General features: G+C 44.6%; 2 protein-coding genes across 2 annotated transcripts in view; one reads left to right on the top strand and one right to left on the bottom strand.

The window, feature by feature from the left end:
• The first annotated feature begins 6,608 nt into the window (after nt 1-6,608).
• Nucleotides 6,609-24,204, top strand: part of LOC112549165 — a 28,072-nt gene continuing 10,476 nt past the window's right edge. Inside the window, exons 1-5 of the mRNA XM_025196106.1 lie at nt 6,609-6,699; nt 8,021-8,077; nt 8,375-8,446; nt 22,631-22,747; nt 23,461-23,532. Of these exons, the coding sequence (XP_025051891.1) occupies nt 6,609-6,699; nt 8,021-8,077; nt 8,375-8,446; nt 22,631-22,747; nt 23,461-23,532 (409 nt within the window). The remainder of the gene's footprint in view (nt 6,700-8,020; nt 8,078-8,374; nt 8,447-22,630; nt 22,748-23,460; nt 23,533-24,204) is intronic.
• Nucleotides 13,514-24,204, bottom strand: part of ATP11A (ATPase phospholipid transporting 11A) — a 267,750-nt gene continuing 257,059 nt past the window's right edge. Inside the window, exons 30-31 of the mRNA XM_025196100.1 lie at nt 14,004-14,070; nt 13,514-13,638 (exon numbers count right to left, since the gene is read on the bottom strand). Of these exons, the coding sequence (XP_025051885.1) occupies nt 13,520-13,638; nt 14,004-14,070 (186 nt within the window). The 3' untranslated portion in view covers nt 13,514-13,519. The remainder of the gene's footprint in view (nt 13,639-14,003; nt 14,071-24,204) is intronic.

Below are 24,204 nucleotides of genomic sequence, written 5' to 3'. Positions count from 1 at the left end.
TTCGGGGACCTTTGAATCGATTTGGACCTTTTAATTGGTCCCCTGATTCGATTCAGATTCAGAGATTTGGCCACTGAATTGGGCTGAATCTCCTCCAAATCAAATCACCGCCCAAAGCTTTGCACAGCCCTACCTTCTGTGGTAGTAGAGCCTTGTAGGAACAACAGGCATGAGATGCGTTATAGTCTCAGAAGCAACTTGTCTGTTCTTTTAAGTAAACAGTTTGTAGGATAATATAAGTCATTGAAATGTTAAAGAGTATACAGCACATAATCTTATGCCTCAGTATGTTTACAAGTGTATAGTCCTTTAATGTTTTTCTTTCTTCTTCAAACTCTTCTTTCTACAATTCCTCACTTCTGTCCTTCTTCCTCAACCCCTCACACATCATTGAATCTCCTTCAAAGATATGAGTCACATCAATTTTGTGATAGCTGAACCAGCACCGAGTCTTGCTAGAACTGAGGCTTATAGAGGGTTAGAGAAATGCTGGGTTTGGACACTTGCCATAGTTTCACAAAGTTATGTTGTTTCATAGAATGCAATCACAAATTGATCAAAACACCTATTTCTCTTAGGATGATGATAGAAAATAAACTTTGAAAAAGAAGTGTACCACATAGTAATGAGGTACCTTTAAAAATCACTCTCTGCCATATCTTACTGTTGGAGCATTCAACAAAATTTAATAATTTATTTTGGGTAGATATAGTTCCATGTCTTTCTTAAGTAGGAGATTCCCGGTTTGCTATAATCTTCATACCTTAGTGGATACACTATGTATACTGCATTTGTTGGTCAGAGTAAGATGTTCTCTCTTGCCCATGCTCCCTGTATTCAATCCAAGTCATCTGACTATTTCAAAACTGCTTTCCTTTATACTCTCTCAGACCTAATGATTTAATACCACCACCTGCTGGCTGATGAAGAGTAGGACTTGGTTTCTGTAAAGAGCTTACTTGTCCAGCTACTATTTATTCTCATATTTGCACAATATATTCCTAGTTCCCTCTGTATTCCAAAGCCTTAACAAGACCATATTACCACCATATATCACATTGCAACATAATATACCTTGACTTTAGCAAGGGTTTTGATACAGTCTCCCACAACGTTCTCACAAGCCAGCTAAGGAAGTCTGGGCTAGATGAAGGGACTGTAAGGTGGATAGAAAACTGACTGTATCATCAGGCTTGCAAGATAGTAGTTAATGGATCAATGTCTAGTTGCCAGCTGGTCTCAAGTGGAATGCCCCAAGGATTGGTCCTGGGTAGGGTTTTGTTCAACATCTTCATCAATGACCTGGAAAATAGGATGGAGTGTACCCTCAGCAAGTTTGCAGATGACACCAAACAGGGGAGAATAGTAGATACATTGGAGGGTAGGGCTAGGATTCAAAGAGACCTCAACAAAAGGGAGGATTGGACCAAAAGAAATCTCATGAGGTCCAATAAGGACAAGTGCAAAGTCCTGCACTTAGGGCAGAATACTCCCATGTACTGCTACAGGCTGGGGATCAACTGGCTAAGCAGCAGCACTGCAGAAAAAGACCTGGCAGTTACAGTGGACAATAAGCTGAATATGAGCCAACAGTGTACTTTTGTTGTGAAAAAGGCTAACAGCATAGTAGGGCTGCATTAGTAGAAGCGTTGCCAGCAGATCAAGGGAAGTATTTTTTTCCCTCTATTCAGCACCGGTGAGGCCACATTTGGAGTACTGTGTCCAGTTTTGGGCCCAGAACTACAGAAAGGATGTAGACATATAGTAGAGTCCAGCGGAGGACAACAAAAATGGTTTGGGGGCTGGGGCACATGACTTCTGAGGAGAGGCTGAGGGAACTGGACATATTTAGTCTGGAGAAAAGAAGACTGAGGTGGGATTTAAGAGCAGCCTTCAACTAGCAGAAGGGTGGTTCCAAAGAGGATGTAGCTAGACTGTTCTCAGGGTAGCCATACAAGGATAGGTGGAGGGACCTGGGCGCCTCTTTAGCCTAAAGAAGAGAAGGTTGAGAGGGGACTTGATAGCGGCTTATCACTCTATCAGAGGAGGGCATCGGGACCTTGGTGAACAACTGTTCACCAGGGCACCCCCTGGGAAGACCAGGACCAATAGATATAAACTCCTGGAAGGCCGCTTCAGGCTTAATACCAGGAAAAACTGTCATGGTCAGGGTATCCAGACTGTGGAATAAACTCCCTCCGGAGGGGGTGCAGTCACCTACCCTGGAGGTTTTAAAGAGGAGACTAGACCCCAGTTGTCACCTAACCCAGTCACCTAACCCCAGTTGTCTTCCTGCCTAGAGCAGGGGGGCTGGACCCGATGATCTGCAAGATCCATCTATGAATCTATGGTGGCAGATGACAGAACAAGGAGCAATGGTCTCAAGTTACAGCAAGGGAAGTTTAGGTTAATTATTAGGAAAAACGGTCTCCCTAGAAGAGTAGTAAAACACTGGAACAAGTTACCCAGAGAGGTTGTGGACTCTCCATCCTTGGAGGTTTTTAAGACCTGGCTAGACAAGGCCTTGGCTGGGATGATTTAGTTGGGGATGGTCCTGCTTTGAGCAGGGGGTTGGGCTAGATGACTTCCTGAAGTCTCTTCCAATCCTAATTTGCTATGATGCTGTGATTACTGAAAAGGAACAGGGGTGTGTACCTGTTCTTCCACCCAAAGGGAAAAAATATTTAACAATCACAGTGGGCTGTATTTCCCACCTCGAGACCAAGTGACCATCAAGCCTTCTAGGTTGATAGGAGTTCTTGGGTCACAAGACTTTTGTACAGGGTGGTAGATTCTGATAGTGCAGTGAATTATCACTCTCTCTTCCTAACATTATAATTAGGGACCTACCTAAATTGCACTTTTGCAGATTTTGCAGAAACTGTGAAAAACGGCATTGTCTACAACCACTGTGATCACCAGGAGATATGGCACTGGCTGGAATTTCCTGTGAAATCAAAAAAAAAAAAAAAAAAAAGCAGTAGTGTGGTGATTGAAGGCACCCTCTGCCAATCACCAGTGAGGGGCAGGGCTGCTGTGAAATGCCTGTGAAATTGGCTCTGTGTACCACAAGCGGCCTGCAAAAAGCCCATTGTCTCACCATGACTTAGGTAGGTCAATGTAAGTTTAAGTGAACAGTTTTAATTTATTCTGATCATATATTTCCTTACCTGAGCAAATTCTGAGAGCTATTAAAAGTACAAATAGCACAGTCTGGACTACAGACTGCCAAGTCAAGCAACAGTTCTGTTAAATATCATTGGGTAATATCTACACGAGATGCTATGTTGCCACAGTGGTGAGCTATGGTGACATAGTGTCAGCAGGCACTAACCATGACACCGCCACTACTGTGCATTAGCAATGAGCTACTGTGCAGTAGCTGGTTGCTACTGCGCAGTAGGGTCAAAACAATTTGTGCTCCACCAGGACTGTGCAGTACCAGCAGATACTAAAGCAAGTACTAAATAACTGCACAGTACCAACTGCGCAGTCAGGGGCATATGCAGACCACCCATTAAGAGCAATTTGACTTCAGGTGGCCCTATTAAGGAACTACAGAGGGACTTAGTGTGACAACACTCTACACCCACCTCCGTAAGTGATATATGTAGCCCTGAATTAGGTGCCTAAGCTCCCTAAACAATCAACACGGAGAGTTCAGCTCCTCTGAATGGGATTCAAAGCCACCAGCATCATGGGCAGGGATCTGCCCAAGCCATCCAAAAGGAAGTGCTGGAGAGAAAAATATGTTTTAAAAATCCTGTTCAATGGGGCTGAGGCATCTAACTGCTCCACAGTGAAACCCCAATCGCAGATGGATATTTGCAGCCCAGGAGACTCTTCATAAAAGCTAATCTAGATAATGGGATAAGATTCCATAGTGCCTGTTTAAACCATGCTTAACACAATCCAATCTGTGAAAGGTTTCTTGTTCCACATTGTCCTGCTCAAATCAATTTTAAAAATTTTGCTCTCTGAGAACAGTCATCTTCAGGTAAGGGGTGGAGTGTTCAGGGACGTTAAAGTGTTCTGCTACAGGCTTGCATGTCTTTCTGCAGTTGATGTCAAAGTGGTGTTCATTTATTTTGAGTATGCACAGGTGTGACACTTAGATGGATCTAACTAGGGTTAGATCGATAAGTGCCAAACTACCAAATTTGGCAGGTTAGATTGGGCAAATAATGGCCACTCGATCTAACTTACTTCACCCAAATGTGGATCTTACACTTAGAGCAACCTAACTAGGGCCAGGTTTATCTAAGTGCCCATCTGCACAGTGTTTGGAAAGGTTAGATTAAGCAAAAAATGACTGGCCCAATCTAACTTTAGTTCACCTAGGAGATGAACTATATAGATAGAGCTACAATCTATACTGTGCCCAATCTATACTGAATATGTGTACCACCACAACTCTGGAGAGACACCCCCCACCCCAATACGTGAACCCACTAACACCCTTGCAGACCTGCTAGCCCACTGGCTTCCATGTGGACTCACCAGCTCCCTCCTGGATCCACTAACCCCCACACCTGATTACTTAGATCATGCACCTAGCACAACTCCCAACACTAGCAAACATAGAATCATAGAAAATTAAGGTTAGAAGAGATCTCAGGAAGTCATCCAGTCCAACCCCCTGCTCAAAGCAGGACCACCGCCAACTAGATCTTCCAAGCCAAGGCTTTGTCTAGCTGAATCTTAAAAACCTCCAAGGATGTAGATTCCTCACCACTCTGAGTAGCCTGTTCCAGTGCTTTACTATTCTTCTAGTGAGAAAGTTTTTCCTAATATCTAATAATCACATTGGCCAACTCCCTCAGCACTCTTGGGAGTGTTGCATCCAGTCCCATGGACTTTTACATGTCCAGCTTTTCTAAATAGTCCCTAACATGTCCTTTCACAACTGCTAGCTGTTCACCTCCTTCCCAAACTATGCTGCCTGGTGAAGTAGTCTGGGAGCTGACCTTGCCTGTGAAGACAGAGATGAAAATGGCTTTGAGTACTTCAGCCTTTTCTGCATCATCTGTCACTAGATTGCGTCCCCCATTCAGTAAGTGACCCACAGTCACAGTCCCTGACCTTCCTCTTGTGGTTGACATATTTGTAGAAGCCCTTTTTGTTACCCGTCATGTCCCTGGCTATCTGTAGCTCCAATTGTGCTTTGGCCTCCCTGATTTAACCTCTGCATATCCGAGCAATACTCTTATACTCTTCCCTCATTGTTTCTCCAAGTTTCCACTTCTTGTAAGACTCCTTTGTGTGTTTTAGCTCACTGAAGAGTTCCCTGCTAAGCCAAACTGGTCTTCTGCCATATTTGCTAGTCTTCCTACATATCGGGATGGTTTGTTCCTGTGCCCTCAGTAAGGTTTCTTTAAAATACAACCAGCTCTCCTGGACTCCTTTCTCCCTCAGACTGGCCTGCTAGGGGATCCTGCCCATTAGTTTCATGAGCAAGTTGAAGTCTGCTTTTCTGAAGTCCAGGGTCCTTACTCTGCTGCTCTCCATTCTTCCTTTCCTCAGGATCCTGAACTCATTCATCTCATGGTCACTGCTGCCCAAGTTGCCATCCGCTACTACTACATTCCCCACCAATTCTTCCCCGTTTGTGAGCAGTAGGTCCACGCTAGTCTTGCTACAAATAAGTAGCAAAAGTCAGCAAGGACCAAATGACATGCATCTGCATCAAAGACTAAAGACAGAGGGCAAGCAAACATTCATCACTTCAAATTGTAATGAGGAATGGAAAACAGTGCTTTAGTATGGATGCAATACATTACTGATGCCTCTGAGTACAAATCTATATGGTATATCCATCAGGTATACTTTCTTATTCCAAAGTGCTTGAAGCTGCAGACTTAATAATGTACCAAGAAGTGGTTACCTTTGTGTCAGGCTAAATTAAAGAAAAGGAAAAAAATATTTGCATACTGCTATATTTTAAGGGTCTGTTTTTGTTTGAACAAAATTAGTTTCCTATGCATAAGTCTTCCTTCTTTGTGCTGTTATCACTGGCAGCCTGGTTTGATCTACCTTGCTATATAAGGACTGGACAAAGGCATGGGTTCAATAGCATTCAAAACTTCCTTCCCCAACAATTACAAGGAGGCGGGGGGCAGGAGAGGAGGGTTTCTACTGCCAATGCTGGATCTTTCTTGCAAACACTAATGACCCAACCCAGCATGTATCCCCTTGAAGAGATTCACCCCTCCTTTTTCCAAAACATACATTTGATCTCTCTCTGATCTGCTTGGATAGGGGCTGAGGCAGATCCACTCCTCCTCCCCACACCCTTTACACTGGCCCTTCAGTGGCTGCTGCCCAGAGTGCAGATGGACCCAGCAGATTGAATACTCCTGCCAAGGCCTGCTCCCTTGTACATGGGTGTGGGGCATTGCACGCTGGCTTCTGAGTCATCCACTTTTGAGGCAGCGTCTGTGGTAGAAGTGACACATGGCCTGCCATGGCTGTCAGGAGGGGGAGCATGGGAGCAGAGGACAATGAGGTCACAGAGGGTTGTGTTCTGTTCCATAGTATCCAGGACACTGCCCTGTAGAGAAGCAACTTCAAGGATGCCCGTGGCAGAATTGTGGTAGCAGAGAGTGAGCATGATACAAGCCACTATTTCCCTCCTCCTTCTGCTCGTCTGCCTGTGTGCTTGTGATACTCATGCTGATATCCTTGGGGATCTGGAGGCAGGTAAGGCACTGGGGTAGGGCAGAGAAGATGCCTGGCATGAATGGCATGAAGCCTGCAACACAATTTGCCTGGGTGGCAGTGTGCATCCCCCCAGCGTCCAGCTGTTTGGGCACACAGTGATCCCTCTGCAGATGGAGAGATCCAAGAGCCCCTCTCCATCCCATTGGGGATAATGTGTGGTTCACTAAGGGTGTTTATAGACGTACTCTGGGAGGCAAGAGGGGAGAACTTTAATTAGCACAGCTCTGAGAGCCATGCTAATCAAAAATGCCCAGAGCGTCATGTGTATCAGCATCCCCATGATGAAAAATGGTGGCAGGGCACTTTGAACTAAAGCTTGTTGAACAAACTTTAGTTAAAGTGCCCCCGCCATCATTTTTCAGTGTGGGGATGCTAATACACATGATGCTAGAGTCTGCTGGAGCACAGTAATTACCATGCTCCTGCAGACTTGATTAATCAGCCTCAGACTCAGTTAAACAGCCTCCCTGCATGTGCATAGAAGCCCTAAGTGCTGTAGTTAATGAAGCAGCTTCATCTTCTCGCAACTAGGAGGTACAGTTGGCATCCTCAGAAATTGCTGCCGCAGCCCGCTCAAGTGGGCACAGTTTGGAGACCTCTCCTCTCTTTCCTCCAGGGGTTCACATTAAAGAGGATGACCCTTTGGGTTTCAGACAGTGAGCTTATTGAGGTAGTTTTTTCTTCTTGTGTACAGCGGCAAGCACTACAGTGCCTCAGAAATGGGCCCTGGCTGTAATCTAGCATAAGCTGTATCCCTTTGCAGGAGTGTCAGATAAAAATGTGAAATATAGTGCTAGTGTTAAGTGACAATTGACAGGAAGTTATGTTTAGTTTAGCATCTCTCTGTAGGGGCTGAAATCCTACTGATATATAAAAGGCAACAAGTTTCCCACTGATGCTCTTCAGATGTCAGTGATTACACAGTATAATGTTAAAATAAAACTGTCTCTGGATGGGAAGTAAAAATTGTGGACCACTTGTGGTACCTGGGGCCATTTTCATGGTTTCCATGAAAACTGCAAAATCACAAAGTGAATAGATTCCTACTTATAATGTCTTATGTCTCATGGTGACCAAATTAAATGGGTAATGCAGGCAGGAAAGCAGGCCACAGCAAAGAGCCTGTGATGAGTGCCTAATAGAAAACCTTTGGATGTGACCCTTGTTGGTTGGCCTAATACCATGGTAAATGCAACAGAGAAAGGTCTGTGTTTTTAGTGTAACTTGTTAAATGTTAGACATTTTGTTAAAAAATTAAATGTGCATGACAGATCCTCACTGTAAATTGCTTCATTTTCAGATGTACCTGTTCCAGTTCTACCTGAAGATAATATTAACTCAATGACTAATTCACTTTGTAAGTAGCTTAAATTTATTATACTTATTCTATTTACTAATTACTGTGTACATGCTGATTTTAGCATCTTATGCTTGAGCTATGACTCCATATCAAGGGAGTACTCAACAAAAGATTTCAGTAAATAATATAAAATGGGTCTTGATTATTCATAAAACAAAAGGAATAATTTTGGCAACTGGTTCAAAGTGTTTCTAATAATTTTGCTTCTGGCTGTAACTTAACAGAACTTTTAGTAGTTTTATTTTGTTTTTTAAAACAGGTAGTAATTGCCCATCCTCCTATCTTTGATTGTAGATGTTCCAAAATCTGCCCCATATCCATTGGACCTGATGCATCAGATTTTAGAGACATATAGACAGCACACGGGTAAATATAAATATTTATACTTTACTTACACAGGGCTCTTGTTTCTTGAGTCAGAGCCCTAACTACCTATGGGCTTTTGCCAGTCAGAATTTTGTGACCTATGCATGCCTACAAGAAAGGGCTTCCATAGTCACAGAGCTGTCTGGCCAGTATAGCCTATCCAGCAAGTGCAGGAGCTGTTTGCACTTATTGGTCACCTCTGTATGGAACACTTAGCATGCTCGTTATCTGAGACTGCAGTAAGCATTCCTGGGTGGGTCTACATGTGCTATTAATGCTTTAAAGGCTTACTGCCTAGTAAACATTCCCTGGGAGAAGGTGTACACATGCTCCCTGTTGGGAGCAAATCTGCTCCTACCCTTCTCTGACCCCCTGCAGCAGGCAGGGGGAGCTCCAGGGCTGGCAGGCACCTGAACCTGGCCAGCAGAGCTCTGTTGGCTGGAGCAGTAGCTGTCTCCTTGCCCCAAACATATTGGGAGGGGTCCTGATGTGCAGGGTGCTGGGAGACAGCTGCTGCTGCAGAGCTCTCCCAGCCTCATGCACATGGAGACAAACCCCATGCCCAGTGGGGATTCCTCACATAGTTGGGGGTTGGCTGGGAGCTGTCCCACTTCTAAGGCAGCTCACAGCCAGCCCCTGGCTGGTTGGGGATTTCCCTAAGCAGCTCGGGGTTGGCTGAGAGCTGTTCCACTTCTGGGACAGATTCTGACCAGCCCTGGGATGTGCGGGGAAATCCTCACCCAGCCCAGAGCTAGCTGAGAGCTGCCCCAGAAGTGGGACAGTCCCCTGCCAGTCCGCAACCACCTCCTTTTCGGCAGCTCAGGGAACTCCCCACCCAGCTGGGGGCTGGCTGGAAGCTGCCCCAGAAGTGGGACAGCTCCTGGCCAGCCCCCAGCTGTACAGGGAAGCAGAGCTCTCCCCATGTCTCAGAGCTGCTCAGCTCCCCACAGGAGCTTGGATCTGAGCAGCACTGGGACACAGGGGTGCAGAGAGCTACCTGTCCTCATGCTACTCAGCTCCTGGCTCCAGCCAGGAGCTGAGCAGTGCCAGGACCAGGAAAGTTCCCTGTCCCTTGTGACCCTCTGGTGTTAGGGCTGACTGGGAGCAAATTTGCTCCCAGTTTGCTCCCAGTCAGCATCTACATATACAGTACTGTGCAGTGTCTACTGTGCAGTTAGTTTATTATGTGAATTTACAGGTAGTAGCTAACTGTGAAGTAGACTAATTTAATGCACAGTAAATGGTGCACACATTTAGACAGTGATGCTTTACTGCGCAGTAGATTAGTAAGTGTATACCCACCATTCCTCACCGCCCCCCCATACACCCTCACACACAACATACAAGAGTAAGACTTTATTTTCAACTATTATGCAATCACCTCTATATCCATTACTCAAAAAACATAAACCAGGACAAATATTATTTTTTAAAATAAAATTAAATTTATGGTAGATGGTTGATTTTTAGTATATGATTTTTTATCTATAATTTGTTAAAATGATATCTTCTGAAAGATTTTGTGTGTGTGGCCCTTGACAGCTCACCAAAAGTCGTTAAGTGGCCATCCAGCTGAAATAATTGCCCACTCCAGTTTACTACAATCTCAACCCACCCTGGACAGGGCTGGAGTTAATTGTGCATACCTGACCCTTCCTGGACAATGAAGGGCATTACACCTGCTGCTTGATCTGCACCTGACTCTAGATCCATGCTGTGAGCCAGGTCTCTGTCAGTGGCAATCTTGAAACTGGCTGCAGCTGATTGACAATCCCAATCCCTGCACCACACTGGAGTCTTGAGCTTGTATTACCTCTGTGAAAAAAGTCTGACAGTAGCTAACTACATGCTATTTAATATAATCTGGAGATACTCCTCCTGCAAAAAGTCAAATTTTTGCTATGATTCAATCACACTTAGCATGTGCTTGAATGCACAGATTCTCACATTTTATGTGCAGTAAACATACCCTAAATTTAATGTGCGACGTGGCCCTCGCACACTATGCATAAGTGCTTAAAATGCCAATTATATGGATGGGTAAGTGCCATTTAGATGCACAAAAAGTAACAGAATTTGGGCCTTAGTGCTCCTCAAGGATAGAGCTTGTTGAGGCCTCAAATCACCAAGTATTTTGCTCTCACTTATTGTGACAGCAAAATCTGTGGATATGTTATTTATTGAGGTGAGATTTTGGTTTCTAGAGTAACTTGGCACCTCTTCATCATTTTGAAGCTGGTGTACTAATGTAAAAGTGACCTAGAAAAAGCAGTTTCTTACTTATGAGTAATGCTGAGTCTTTTTCATGTATTATTGAAACTTAATTGCATAAGGAGAGCAATGATTATTTACATTTTGGGGTTGGACTAGATGACCTCTGAAGGCCCCTTCCAGCCCTACTTATCTATGATTTCAAGAGCACTCTCAGCCCTGCTTAATCCACTGGCCCTCATCAGTTAAATTCATGTCACTTTGAGTGTATGAGGGAAATGAATTGGAGGAAATGGCACAGAACTGTACTTGTGTACGTGCAGCCCGATGTTTCGTTCACTGATGGAAACTTCAGCAGCAAACACAGCCAGAGCAGCTGTAACAGCAGCAGCGGCTGGAAGGTCACTGCTGCTAGGAGAGATGTCAGCTCTTGTTTTTGCTGCAGAAAAATTAGCGTTTAATTGGGTGATTGATATGTATGTTAGCAGCAAAAAAAAAAAAAAGTTGAGTGTTTCCAGAGGATGAGTACCAAACCCACCTGGAGCATGAACGAAGATATTCAATTCCCTATTGTTGCACAAGTTCTATCTTGTCTAGTCCTGCATATAGCCAGCTCTGGGACCTCACAGGAACCTTTCTTTCCCCATGTACAATAAAGTCATGGAAACAAAGGCATTCAACTGTATTATAATATGAACACAGTTAAAACAAAAATGTTACACTAAAACCATAGTTTGTCACAGCATGCAGCTAGAGTGTATGCATGTGCATTCAAAGGTAAATAATTTGACTAATTTCTACAGGAGTACCAGATTGGCTTAGACAGGTTTTAAAGATATAATCCCACAAAGGTGCAGAAGAAACCTACAGATCAAGCATTACAACTGAGGCAACTATTTAGACAGTTAAGAGCATTCACAGTTATGTGGCCATTGAGCAGGTGGGCTGTGATTGGGGGAGGGCGATTAAAGGATTTAGGCACCAAAGTCCTTTTTTAAATTTAACCCTAGAGTGACCACGTGTAGGTGATCCTTGGAAAACAGTGTGATTACTCATATGGTTAGAATTACTTGTGTACTTAAGTGTTTTGCTGGATTGAGGTCCCTATGCAAAAGTATACTTCAAACACAACACTAAGAGTGCAGAAGTTATGAACTGAAATCATGGAAGGCCAAACTTAAACCTCACCCGGTCTTTTCTTGCTATAGGTGTATTATACAGGCTCCTGGATATTACTTGGTGTACGGTGGAAAAAAGTGCATGGCACACATAAGTCTGTAGTTGTGCATCTGAGATATTACAAAATATTATGTGGTATTAGAGAAATAGTAAGTGCTTGTATAATAAAATCACATTAAGTCTCATATGGTATATTTCATCCATAGACCTTAAGACATTTAACACACAAGCTGTGTATCATTACAGATGGAATATCAGTCACACAAAAAGAACCTGGTTAATGTAACCTAGACAACATAGCTTTACTACAATATTCTTCAAATGTAGTGATAATGTACCAGGATATTAGAGGTCTGAATTAAGATCATAAGAGATGACATACTGGTCAGACCATCTCATCTAGTATTCTGTATCTCACAGGCCACATCTACACGAGCAGACAACTGCGTTGCACAGTTGTCCCGCAGTCCCGTGGCCACATAATTATTTTTAGCTGCTACTGCACAGTAGCATTGATGTCATGGTTCATGCCCAGTGATGCTACATCACCATAGCAATGAGCTATGGTACAGTAGCTGATTGCTATGGCAACATAGCATCTTGTGTAGGCACACCTACAGTGGTGCAGGGATGGCAAAGGGAAGAGTATTTATGCTGGACCTATCCAGACTGATCTGTTCCCTGCCCCTTCCAGCATTTGGAGGTCTTGGAAGTTTTAATTTGGATTTTGCACCCATAACAATAACATCCACTGATGGGTAATGTTTAATGTCCCCTCCCGCATCAATTTCTTTAATCCTCTTTTCAACTGGGTTAAAATATCAGCTTATACATCATCTTGTGGCAATGAATTCCACAAGTTAATTACAGGTTGTGTGCAAAAGAATTTCCTTTTCTTAGTTTTAAGCTTGGTTTTTAATATTTGGTTCATATGTTGCCTAGTTCTAATACTGTAAGAGATAGTAAATACTGGGCACACCTACACGTTCATTAATGTGCCATAGTAACTGCACATTAAGTTTAGTATTTGGTTAACCAAATACTAAATCAAGGTGCAGTAACTTATGCTATTGCACAGTAGGGCTGCCACATGGGTTTTTAGTGATGCTTACTACATAATAGCTTAATACTACTGCGCAGTAGCGTATTAGCATGGTTTTTGCCTGGCGTGTTACTGCGCAGTGTTAGTAAGCTACTGAGCAGTTAGCATCTCGCGTAGACATGCTTACTGAGTTCCTATTCACTTTCTCCACACTGTTTATTATTTTAGACTTCCATCTTCCCCCTTACCACATTGTCAACGGCTATAACACACTCCATGGTGGTTCCTTAACTTCTGTCAGTAAATTCACTTTTGTCATACAGAACTATAAACATGACAATGATTACGTGGTAGAGAGGTAGCTTTTTTGGCATCCTGCTGCTATGGGCCCACAGCAGATATCTGTGGGGAAACAATCTGACCTCTGGTTTTGGATTTGCTTTCACTGCTAATATCCTATTTGTCCCCAGATCTATCTAGAGCACACTTTCCATGTCCTCCCCTCCATTCTCCAAAATACGTAAAACTTGTAGTCCATAGTCAGGAAAAAAGTGTTTAAAAAAAGAAATATCAAAATCAAGACAGACATAGATTTTCTCTTCTTTCACTCATGTGAATGTTTATTGTAATGATGAGTTCTGTTAAAGAAGTACGCCTCCTTGATAAAAGCAAATCTTGTTTACATCTTCATGAAAGACGCTAGCGGTGTTTTGCAGGCAATTTACAACACGCGACAGCTCTCTACTGGTCTTAGCCAGTCCTGAAAAACAAACAAACTGCTCTAATGTGTGACAGGGCAGTGAGTCTACCCTGTCATGAGACCCCGAAAGAACAAAGAAAGAGACAAAACTTACTGGGGTGGTGAGCCTGGACGGAGAGAAAAGACACGGCAAACCTGCGCAGGGAAAAGATGCATGGAAGCCCCAGATGTTAATTAAAGCAATCAGCTGTGAGAGCCGGCAAGGCAGAGAATGGAACGCTGCCGCTGCAGTCAAAGCTGATCTTCGCGGGAGTTTATAAGGGAGCCAAACAGGCAGTTGGCTCTCCTCTGGTGAGGGGAGCAGCACACAGGGGAGTTCAACCAAGCCAGGACCCGCAGAGACTGAAAGTGTACCATAGATTTACCTGAAGAGCACTCACCGCTGAACTGGTGAGATTGAGTCTGGTGAGAGTGGGGCTTCACCCTGGGGACCTGGGGAAGGAAGGAGGAGAAGCAGATCTGAATTGTGAGTTTGGGCCAGTGGCCTAAGATGACCCTTCTCTGAAGGCTAAGGGAAAAGGAGGAAACTGGAACTTTATATGATGGCCTGTGAGTTGGAACGGGACCAGAGGCCAGCAGCCAGAGACCAGATTTTGTTCAAGGCAGCATAGAGAATTTATTTTCCACAAAGGAGACTTAACAAGATCAACGCAAGCACATCTCATGTGGTAAGGACAGGGTATGGCGATGATGGAGCCCTGTGAAGAGGACCCCTAATCGTAAATTACAGGAATTAACGTCATCTTTGTCCCTCAGGACAATCTATCTGTTTGGATCCTTCCTTAACATCTAAGTCATGGTGGATGAAATAAAAAAGGAGACTCTCTGGTCCTAAGAAAGGGAGAGACCGCAATTTTTATTTGGGGACCAAGCTAGGTCTTTCACATAATGTTTCAGTTACCAGTAACTGTTCTCATAGAGAGACAGTGTACTATTTCCACAATTATGATCTGAGAAAGTCTATGTATACTAAAGACCAAACCACAGATTTAATGAGGCATAATACAACCCAAACTCTCTTAAACGTGCAAAGAAAAGCAGTATTCACAACACAGTAGTTTTTCAGAACAAAACTGTCTATTTCTCTTTGGCATAAGCTGTAACAGTTTTGTTCTTCTGCAGCCACTCCCAACTGAAGCCTTCAAATGTATAAATTGTACAAGTTTTATTCCAGATACTTAAAACTGCTTACTCTAATTGACCAGAGAAAGATTTTTAACTCTCATACCTAGAGGAGAGCACTGAAAATCCAGCCAATTTGCTAGTTTGACACCTGGCATTTTGTTAAACTGTTGTTTCCAGTTGAAGTAGACAAAACCCATTAAATGTTTTATGGAAAATTAATAAACTGTTCTGACCCAACTTAATACTAGTCATCATATTGTTCCTTCCTCACACAATACGGGCCAAATCATAATTGGCCTCTAGGCACCTAAACAGTTGTTAGGCAGGCTTAGAACCTGACATCACCAAGAGCTTTCCACATTTACTCCGCTCAGCCACCTCAAAATTGCACAAGACAATAGATTCCACTTTGGTCTGAAGAGACCTTTAAGCACCTAAATAGATCCTGCTACTTATGCTCAGAAGCAACCCACGTGGGCATGAGATACTTAGATAGCCTACCTATACTTAACTGAGATCCAAGCTGGTGTTGAGAGACACATGAACTCTGTGTTATTCTCAAAAGAACAAGGAGTTAGACTTATAAAATGATAATGCTTGTATATTCAGAAAGCCTTCTTAGCCTACTGATCTGTTGTTCCCTTCAGCAATCCCCAGGGAAATGTAACAATTTATACATAACACTCTTAAAGGTATCCACAGAAACTCTACCTCTGTCCCCAGTTCTGTAGGTGGGAGCAAAACATGTCAAGTGGCTGTTGAATACCAAGATCATGTGAACACCTCAGTAAAAAATGGTTGTGGCACTGTCCATCTTCAGCTCACGAATTTTGTGGCAAGCACAGCTGCCCAGTGTGATGAAAGATTAGAGCCCAGGCCTCCCATTACCGGGGTAGGGGTTCTTGCTACTAGACTACTGGCACAAGTTGAGTGTCATCCCAACCATTACTCTTGTCCTAGGAAAATGAGGAAGTGAATGGGTGTTGCAATTTATACTGAAGTAAGTGCTGCTGTCAGTTAGGAATGTGGTTCAGATAGGTGGCCCACCTCTAGGCTCTCTGGATTACAAGATGGTAGAGATTTCTCCCTCACAGCCTGAGCCAAACACCTAAGCACCTAGCTGAAGCAGAAGTGTAGACACACCCCTGTGCCTCTCATATCCTATTGGCTAGCTGTAGGCACTGCTTTGCTGAGAGAGGAGGCAATCTAGATAGATCACCTTGTGGAAGCACCTAGGGCTTCCCAATCACTGTGTGAGAAGCATAGGCACTATAAGTTGTCAAGTAGGATTGTCTCCTTCAGGAAGGTGCCTACATTTGAATTATTATGATGCCTATATGGAGATGTCTTAAAATTGAATTAGGATCTGACCCCATGTTCCCATTTATGCATAAAAGTCCAAAATAAAATATTAAAAGGATTAACCTTGCTTCTATTCCTTTTTTGAAATATCCCTGGGATTTCTAAGTAGCATCTGGCAACAACTGATCATAACTGCTACCAACCAGCTTGTAACCTCTTGCATGTATTGATTCTTTCCTCCACAAACATATGTCTCCAACCTATCTGGGATGTCCTAGCTATAGAAATTTACACACGAGGAAAAGATAAGTGATGGCCATTACAAAATAAGGTGAGAGACAGTGTCGAAGGCCTTCCTAAAGTCCAGAAAGACTACGTCCACTGCTACCCCTGCATCTAAGGATTTTGTGACCTGGTCATAGAAGGCCACCAGGTTGGTCTGACAGGACCTGCCTCTAATGAACCCATGTTGGTTGCCCCTAAGCATAATCTCCCCTGCTGGCCCCTTGTGGACATGTGCCAGGATAATTCTGTCAAAAAGCTTACCCAGGACCGAGGTAAGACTAACTGACCTATAGTTTCCTGGGTCCTCCTTCCTCCCTTTTTTGAAAATGGGAACCACATTGGCCCTTTTCCAGTCCTCTGGCACCATGCCAGAGCACCATGAGTGCTCATAAAGCCATGCCAGGGGTTCTGCAATGACCTCTGCTAATTCCCTAAACACTCTGGGGTGCAGATTGTCAGGACCAGCTGATTTAAATGTGTCCAGTGATTTAAATGTGTCCAGAAGTTCCCTGACTAGGTCTTCACTGACCCTAGGCCTGGGTGTGCCTCCTCTGGGGCCTATGGGGGTCCCGGTCCCTGCTCAGAAAAATGGAGGCAAAGAAATTGTTAAATAGGTTAGCTTTGCTATCTGGTGTGATGACCAGATTTCCCAGTGTGTCTTGCAGAGGCCCCACGTTACCCGGTACTTTCTTTTTACCCCCTATGTATTTAAAAAAGGACTTCTTGTTGTCCTTGATCTGGGTAGCTAGTCCCAGTTCCATCTCTGCCTTGGCCTTCGTGACCGCCCCCCTACAGCCCCGAGCAATTGAGGTATAGTCCTCCCTGGTGATGGCCCCTCCCTTCCTATCTGACTGAAACCAGCAGGGTCTGTCTGGAAAATTTCTGATTGACCATTTATATTGATCCAAAGACAATAAGGCTTCAGTGAATGTTGGGCTAGGCCCTTATTATGTGAAACACATTAAATGAATTTATAGTTTAATTAAAAGCAGTAACAAGGCATAGAAATATGATAGGCAGTTATCACCTGTTCTGACCATGGGTATTGTGGGGGGAGGGGGGGGGAGGAGGAGGAGGGAAGTGTTGCAATGATAATAGAATGCAATTCTATTGCTAATGTGTAAAATACAGCTATATTCAACATTCCGTTTTGTTTGGACACCAATGTTATGTTTGTGAGCTCTGTCCTCCTCAATGACATTTACAAGGGTGCCAGAAATGTATTTTAGAGGTCTTTTAGCTCAATTTACTTTTATCTGGATGTCATGTTCATTGTATGATGGCATCTGCATGATAGGACTTGCTTTCCCCAAAGTTTTTCTCCTAGCAGGTTTTTCTAGCTAATTAAAATGGTACCACCTTTATACAAACATTTCAACTTCTGGTTTTCCAAAATGCACAAAATGGAATGTTAACAACACATTCTCTGCAGATTATAGTAAAGTTCGAGTATTACTGTATTCATGATGATTCAGGAAATGTTCAAGAGGCAAGGATTTTTTTGTGTTATCTTTTATTGGACCAACTGCATAGTTGAAAAAGTTGTTACGCTAGCTTCTAGACATCAAATGCATTTCTCAGGTCACCTCAGGAATGGCATTTGACACCCTCTCTGATTTAGTTAGTTTATGAGGTACAACTCTACAATGCCTTTTTGCCAATAAAATGTATCACAAAAAGTCCTCGCCTATGTGCATTACAGTTACCTACCATGTCTTGTTTTCCAGTCTGTATTAGTTAGCTAGATTTTTAGAACAATTACGTATCTTAATTTCTTCCCCACAAATTATGCATTTTTTGGAGCAGGGGAAACTCCCCTTCCACAATCCAGGATGTTTTTTCACTTTCAAAACTCTAAGAAATATTGCATCATTGAGATAATCATAATCTCTTAATGTGTAATATCCTAATCTCTCAATTTTTCATAGATTTCATAGACGTTAGGGCTGGGAAGGACCTTGAAGATCAAGTCCAGCCCTCTGCCCCGGAGGCAGGAAGTCAGCTAGGGTCAAAGAATCCCAGCAAGATAAGCATCCAAACATTTCTTGAATGAGTTCAGAGTAGATACCTGCACCACTTCTGGAGGGAGTCTATTCCAGGCCCTTGGGGCTCAGACAGTAAAGAAATATTTTCTTATGTCCAGCCTAAAATGGTCGTGGAAGAGTTTATGACTGTTGGTCCTTGTTTTTCCTTGGGGCACTCTGGTGAACAGATGTTCTCCCAGATCCTGATGTATACCCCTTATGTACTTATAAGCAGCCACCAGGTCCCCCCTGAGCCTGTGCTTTTCCAGGCTGAAGAGTCCCATGGCTCTCAGCCTCTCTTCATAAGACCTATTCTCTTGCCCTCTGGTCATGTGTGTGGCTCTCCTCTGGACTCTCTCAAGCTACTCAACATCCTTCTTGAATTGTGGAGCCCAAAATTGGATGCAGTACTCCAGCTGCGGCCTCACCAAGGCTGAGTACAGTGTGAGGATGACATCCTGAGATCTTCTTGAGAAGCATCTATAGATGCAAACCAGAGTTTTGTTTGCTTTACCAGCTGTGACATCACATTGGTGGCTCATGTTCATCTTGTGGTCAATCATGGCCCCAAGTCTCTTTCAGCAGTGGTGCTAGTGAGAGTAGCACTGCTGAGCCTATAAGCATGCTGTGGGTTTTTTTCCCCAAGGTGGAGTACCTTACATTTATCGGTATTGAATGCCATCAGGTTTCTATCCGCCCACTTACTAAGTTTATCCAAGTCAGCCTGGATCACTAGCCTGTCCTCAGCTTTGGATGCTATGCCCCAAAGTTTAGTGTCATCGGTGAACTTAGCCAGCGCGCTTCTGACACCAATGTCCACATCATTGATAAAGATGTTAAAGAGAACCAGTCCAAGGACAGAGCCTTGGGGAATGCCACTGGTCACGGAGTGCCATAATGATTTGCCACCATTGACCACTACTCTCTGGGTCCGACCTTGGAGCCAATTTCCCAGCTATCAGACTGTGGTGTAGCTGAGGCCATAGTTGGCCAATTTTTCCATGGGGAGGTCATGGGACACCAGATCAAAGGCTTTTTTAAATTCCAGATACATGATGTCAGTCTCTTCTCCCTTGTCCAGGTGATATGTCACCTGGTCATAGAAGGAGATGAGATTGTTCAGGCAAGACCTACTCGCAACAAACCCATGCTGGCTCTCTCTCAGGATGTTGCCCTCAGCCAGTTTATCCAGAAGGGTTTCCTTGATAATTTTCTCCAGAATTTTACTGGGGATTCAAGCTGATTGGCCTGTAATTCCTGGGATCTACTTTCTGCTTTTTCTTTAAGATGGGTACCACATTGACCCTCTTCCAGTCTTCAGGTACTTCACCTGAGTGCGAGTTTTTGAATATTTTTGCAAATGGTTGGGCTATGACACCTGCTAGCTCCTTGAGTACTCTAGGGTGTAATCTGTCAGGACCAGCTGACTTGAAGGTGTCCAGCCTCTCAAGGTGATCCTTTACTAGATCAACACCGATGCAGGGTATAAATATACCTTCACCCTGGCCGTCCCACAACTTGCTAGGCAGGGCGGTCCCATTGGACTGATGAAAGACTGACATGAAGTACCCATTAAGCAGATTGGCTTTTTCCTGGGTGTCGGTTATCAGCTATCCTCAGCAGGGGTCCAATGTTGCCCTTGCTTTTTTTCTGACTCCCTACATATCTGAGAAAGGACTTTTTGTTATCTTTGATATGTGAAGCCGGATGGAGCTCGGTTGCAGCCTTGGCTTTCCTGATCCACTCCCTGCAGGTATGGACCAGTGCTGAGTACTCCTCCTTGGTGGTAATTCCAGCCTTTATAAGTCTCTCTTTTGAGGCACAGGAGGTCCTCAAGTTCCCTGCTGAGCCAAGGGCATTGCTGTGCCCTTTTGCTACCCTTCTTCTGAGATGGGATGGCCATCCCTTGTGCCGTCAGGATCGCTCTCAGCAACCACTCCTCTTGGCCTCCTCTTCCTGTTGAGTTGTGGTCCCTTAGGGCCTTCACAAGCCTAGGTCATCCCCTTTGGCCAGTACCAGGTCTAGTAACGCTTTACCTCTTGTCAGCCCATACACTTCTTGAGTCAGGTAGAGCTCATCCACACACCTGAGGAAGCTTTGTGACTGATCAGATTTGACCAACTGCCCTTCCATGAGATGTTCGGGTACTTAAAGTCTCCCATGACAACCATGCACTGAGAGCATGCAGCCTCAGCCAGTTCCCTGGTGAATTCCTGGTCCAGCTCTTGTTTCTGGTTAGGAGGTCTGTAGTACACTCCTACCATGATGTCCCCTGTGCCACATTCCCCATGTATTTTAACCCAGAGAGACTCCACTCTTCCCTCCTGGGTGCCAATGTCAATGCAGGGTGCCAATGTCAATTTGCAGGGATGTGTAGCTGTCCTTGACAGAGAGAGCTACACCCCCACCCCTTTTATCTGCACGATCTTGCCTGTACAGGATATAGCCATCTATATCTGTGGCCCAGTCAAATGTGGAGTCCCACCAGGTCTCCATTATCCCTATGATGTCATTCTTGTTTCACAGGAGGACCAGTTCCTCCTGTTTATTTCCCAAGTTCCTGGCATTGGTGTACAGGCAGATAAGTGTCCCATTGAGGGCCCCTGCCTTCCCTACAGATCATTCCAGGGCTGGGGTAGGGGTGGGTTCCTTTAAGTGCCTTAGCCTGCTGGATTTACAAAGGTTGCCCAATGGGCTTGCAGTGGTGGTAATCCCAACAACCCCCGGTGGGCTTAAAGCTTGGTTGAGCAGGTCAGGCAGTCTGGCTGAGAAGAGCCTCCTCCGCAGCGGAGTGAGGTGGAGGCCATCTCTCCCCAGCAGCCCACTGCCTCTCTCACCAAAGAGCAGACTGTGATTGTGGAAGCCGAAGCCTTCATGATGACATCCATGCCACAGTCTCTGGTTGACTACCTCGACCTGTCTCTCCCTCCTCAGCCTATGACCCACAACTGGGAGGAGCGAGGAAAAGATTACCTGTGCCTCTAACCCCCACTCCCAGAGCCCTGTAGTCTCTCATGACCTGGCTGGAATTGCTCCAAGTCATGTCATTCATGCCCATATGGATAAGGAGCGTAGGGTAGTGGTCAGAGGGCTAGATATTCTTTGGGATCCTCTCTGCTATGTCCCAGATGTGGGCCCCAGGGAAGTAGCAGACCTCCTGGGCTAGGGGCTTGGGGTGGCTGATTGCTCCCTCAGTCCCTCTCAGGAGGGAGTCTCCCATGATGACCACTCTGTGTTTTGTCTTAGGGAGAGCAGGGATGGATGATCCTCCCTTGCCTGCAGAAGCTGCAAGGGCTGCAAGAGGTTCGTACCTGTTGCAAAGCCCCAGAGGGGAGGGGACCTTAGTGCAGTGGGCCTTGGGACCCTTGACCACCTTGGTCCAACCCCCTGGCTGGACAGTATGGAAGATCCCCAAGTCCTCCCTTGTCCTGGAAGGTGACCTTGGTCTATCCTCTGCCTCCAGGGGGTGAAGGGTCTGGCAGTAGGAGTCCATCTCCTGCTCGCCCTCCCTGATGGCATGCAGTCTTTGGACTGCAGCCTGGAACTCCTCTATCTGGTGCCCCAGAGACTCCAAAGTGGAGCAAACCTCACAAGGGGAGGTGGCCATGCTCCTGGTCCCATGAGCCTGGAAACATGCCAGGCAGCCCCTGCAGCCGAGAGCCAGAGGCTCCATCTGCATGGAACCTGGAACTATTGGTTCCGTCTTGGTGGAGGGTTCTGACGTGCCAGAGGGGGAGGCTGCAGACTCCAAGGGGACCCTCAGGGTGCCCATCTGCATTGCGTGTGCCCATCCGCATCATGCCGCTGGTAGGTCAGCTACTGATGGGACTGCCTTTCCTAGGGCTTACTGGCAGGGCCTCAGGCCCTCCCGCTCACCCTCCTGTGCAAACTCCCATGCTAAACTCATGTGCCGGGCCCAGAAGTGCACCTGTTTGCACGGCCTGTTCGCAAGGCTCTGGTCACTTGGGGAGCTGGGCCAAGTAGGAGCTGAGGTGGGGTGAGACCCTCCTTGGCTCCTTTCAGCTGCCTCCCCGCAGCTGAACTGCACTAGTCCCCTCCCACCACAGGCCCCGCTTACCTCCAGCTGTGCTAGGGGTCAGCGGGGGCACTCTGTGGCTGTTGGGGGTCACTGGGGGGCTTCGGGGTGTGGGGGCATGGGGGTGCAAGGGGCTTTCTTCTGTGCATCTTGCACTGCTCCCTAAACCCAACTCTTAATTTTTAATTTCCTAATCTCTCCATTTTTTTCTTTTTTAAAGAGAAGGAGGAGTCCAGTGAAAAGGAGAAGAAAACACAGATACTTTTAAAAGGCCGTAGTACCAGTCTACAAGCCTCAGATAAAAATAAAGAACAATTTGAAGCAACATCCATGCCAGGTAATATCCATTCATTATAAACTGGAATGGCAAATCAAAATGCTGTCTGCAATGTTTCCAGTTTTACCTCTTAGTATAATGATCCCGAATTTCTTTCATTTCAGCTTTTCCCCATTAAACGTTTTACAAATGACCCACTACCTATACGCCATCAACTGATTTTATATTAAATCATAGTATGCTGCACCCAAACAACATTAAGGGTAATGATTTCAGTTTGCTTTGAACTGTGCTCCAAAATTGTACCTGGAAGTTTTGCATTGACAGACCAGCTAAACAGCGCAACCTTAGGCCCAGAACCCAGATGTCCCTGAAACTGGTGCCAAGAATCAGCTGATTGTCAGCATCAGCTCTGGGGCAACTCAAAGGCAGGTTTGAGACTTGGGGTTGCCCCATGTCTGTGGTGACAAGATTGTTGGCCCTGCCTGTGGGAAACCTGGAACTATTCAAGGCTGATTGCATCAATCAGCTGATTATCAGGCATACATCCTGGACAGCCCCAGTGTGTGGACAATACATGTTCAAAAGGCACCATACAAACCAGCCATAAAATGCATGATGAGTGGTTTGCCACCTTCTGGTACCTTAATTTAGGTGCATATATAACACCCTTGTCATTTATGGAAAGATTAACAAAATCGCAACCTAAATGTAGTGTGTAGAGGGGACTTGAGAGACGCACTTAGACTGTTAACCTCTTTTCTCTTTAACAGAGCCTCAAAGTGTGTCAGAAAAAGTGGACATAAAAAATCCCAAAATATATGCATTTTTTAAAAAGAATGAAGGTAAATATGAGCTTTTTTGTTTTAAAAATGAGTAGCTACCCTTGCAAACCAAAAAGTTAGTGTTGACAGACAATACAAATTTGTTCTTCTTTGCCATTCCCACAAAATGTACATTAGTTTAATTAAACCAAATCTTACCTAATGCAACCAGGCTATAATGTCAGCTTTGTTGTCCCGTATTTATTAATTTAGTAAGCTACTGCTAACCTCATTCTATTTTTAAAAACTTGATTTATGCCTTTCAATTGGGTTTTTATTCAGCTAAAATGTATTGTGTGTGTTCAGCTGACAGACAGCAAATATTTTTCAATGGCTATGGCAATTTGCTTGCAAAGCATCAATTAGAAAATTAACAGAGAGAGTTTGTTGTTGTTGAACTGGTTAGATTACAATAAACCTGTCATAAAGAAAGGCACGATAAAACAGAACTAAATAGTGCACACAAACTATGGTTACTTTTCTAAATTTAAGTTTGCAAACCAAACTGCATAACTTTGGTTTCAGAAACAACAAAATTTGATTTAAACAAATCACAAGAAAATAAGCTGAGGAAAAGCAGGGGCAACACTGGACCCCTACTGAACCAGATGGGGCAACTGACAACTGACGCCCAGGAAAAAGCCAATCTATTAAATAGGTACTTTGCGTCGGTCTTTCATCAGTCCCATGGGA

Source organism: Alligator sinensis, unplaced genomic scaffold, assembly GCF_000455745.1.
Source record: "Alligator sinensis unplaced genomic scaffold, ASM45574v1 scaffold288_1, whole genome shotgun sequence".
NCBI classification, from domain to species: Eukaryota; Metazoa; Chordata; order Crocodylia; family Alligatoridae; genus Alligator; species Alligator sinensis.
This window is presented reverse-complemented; position numbering and strand designations above follow the sequence as displayed.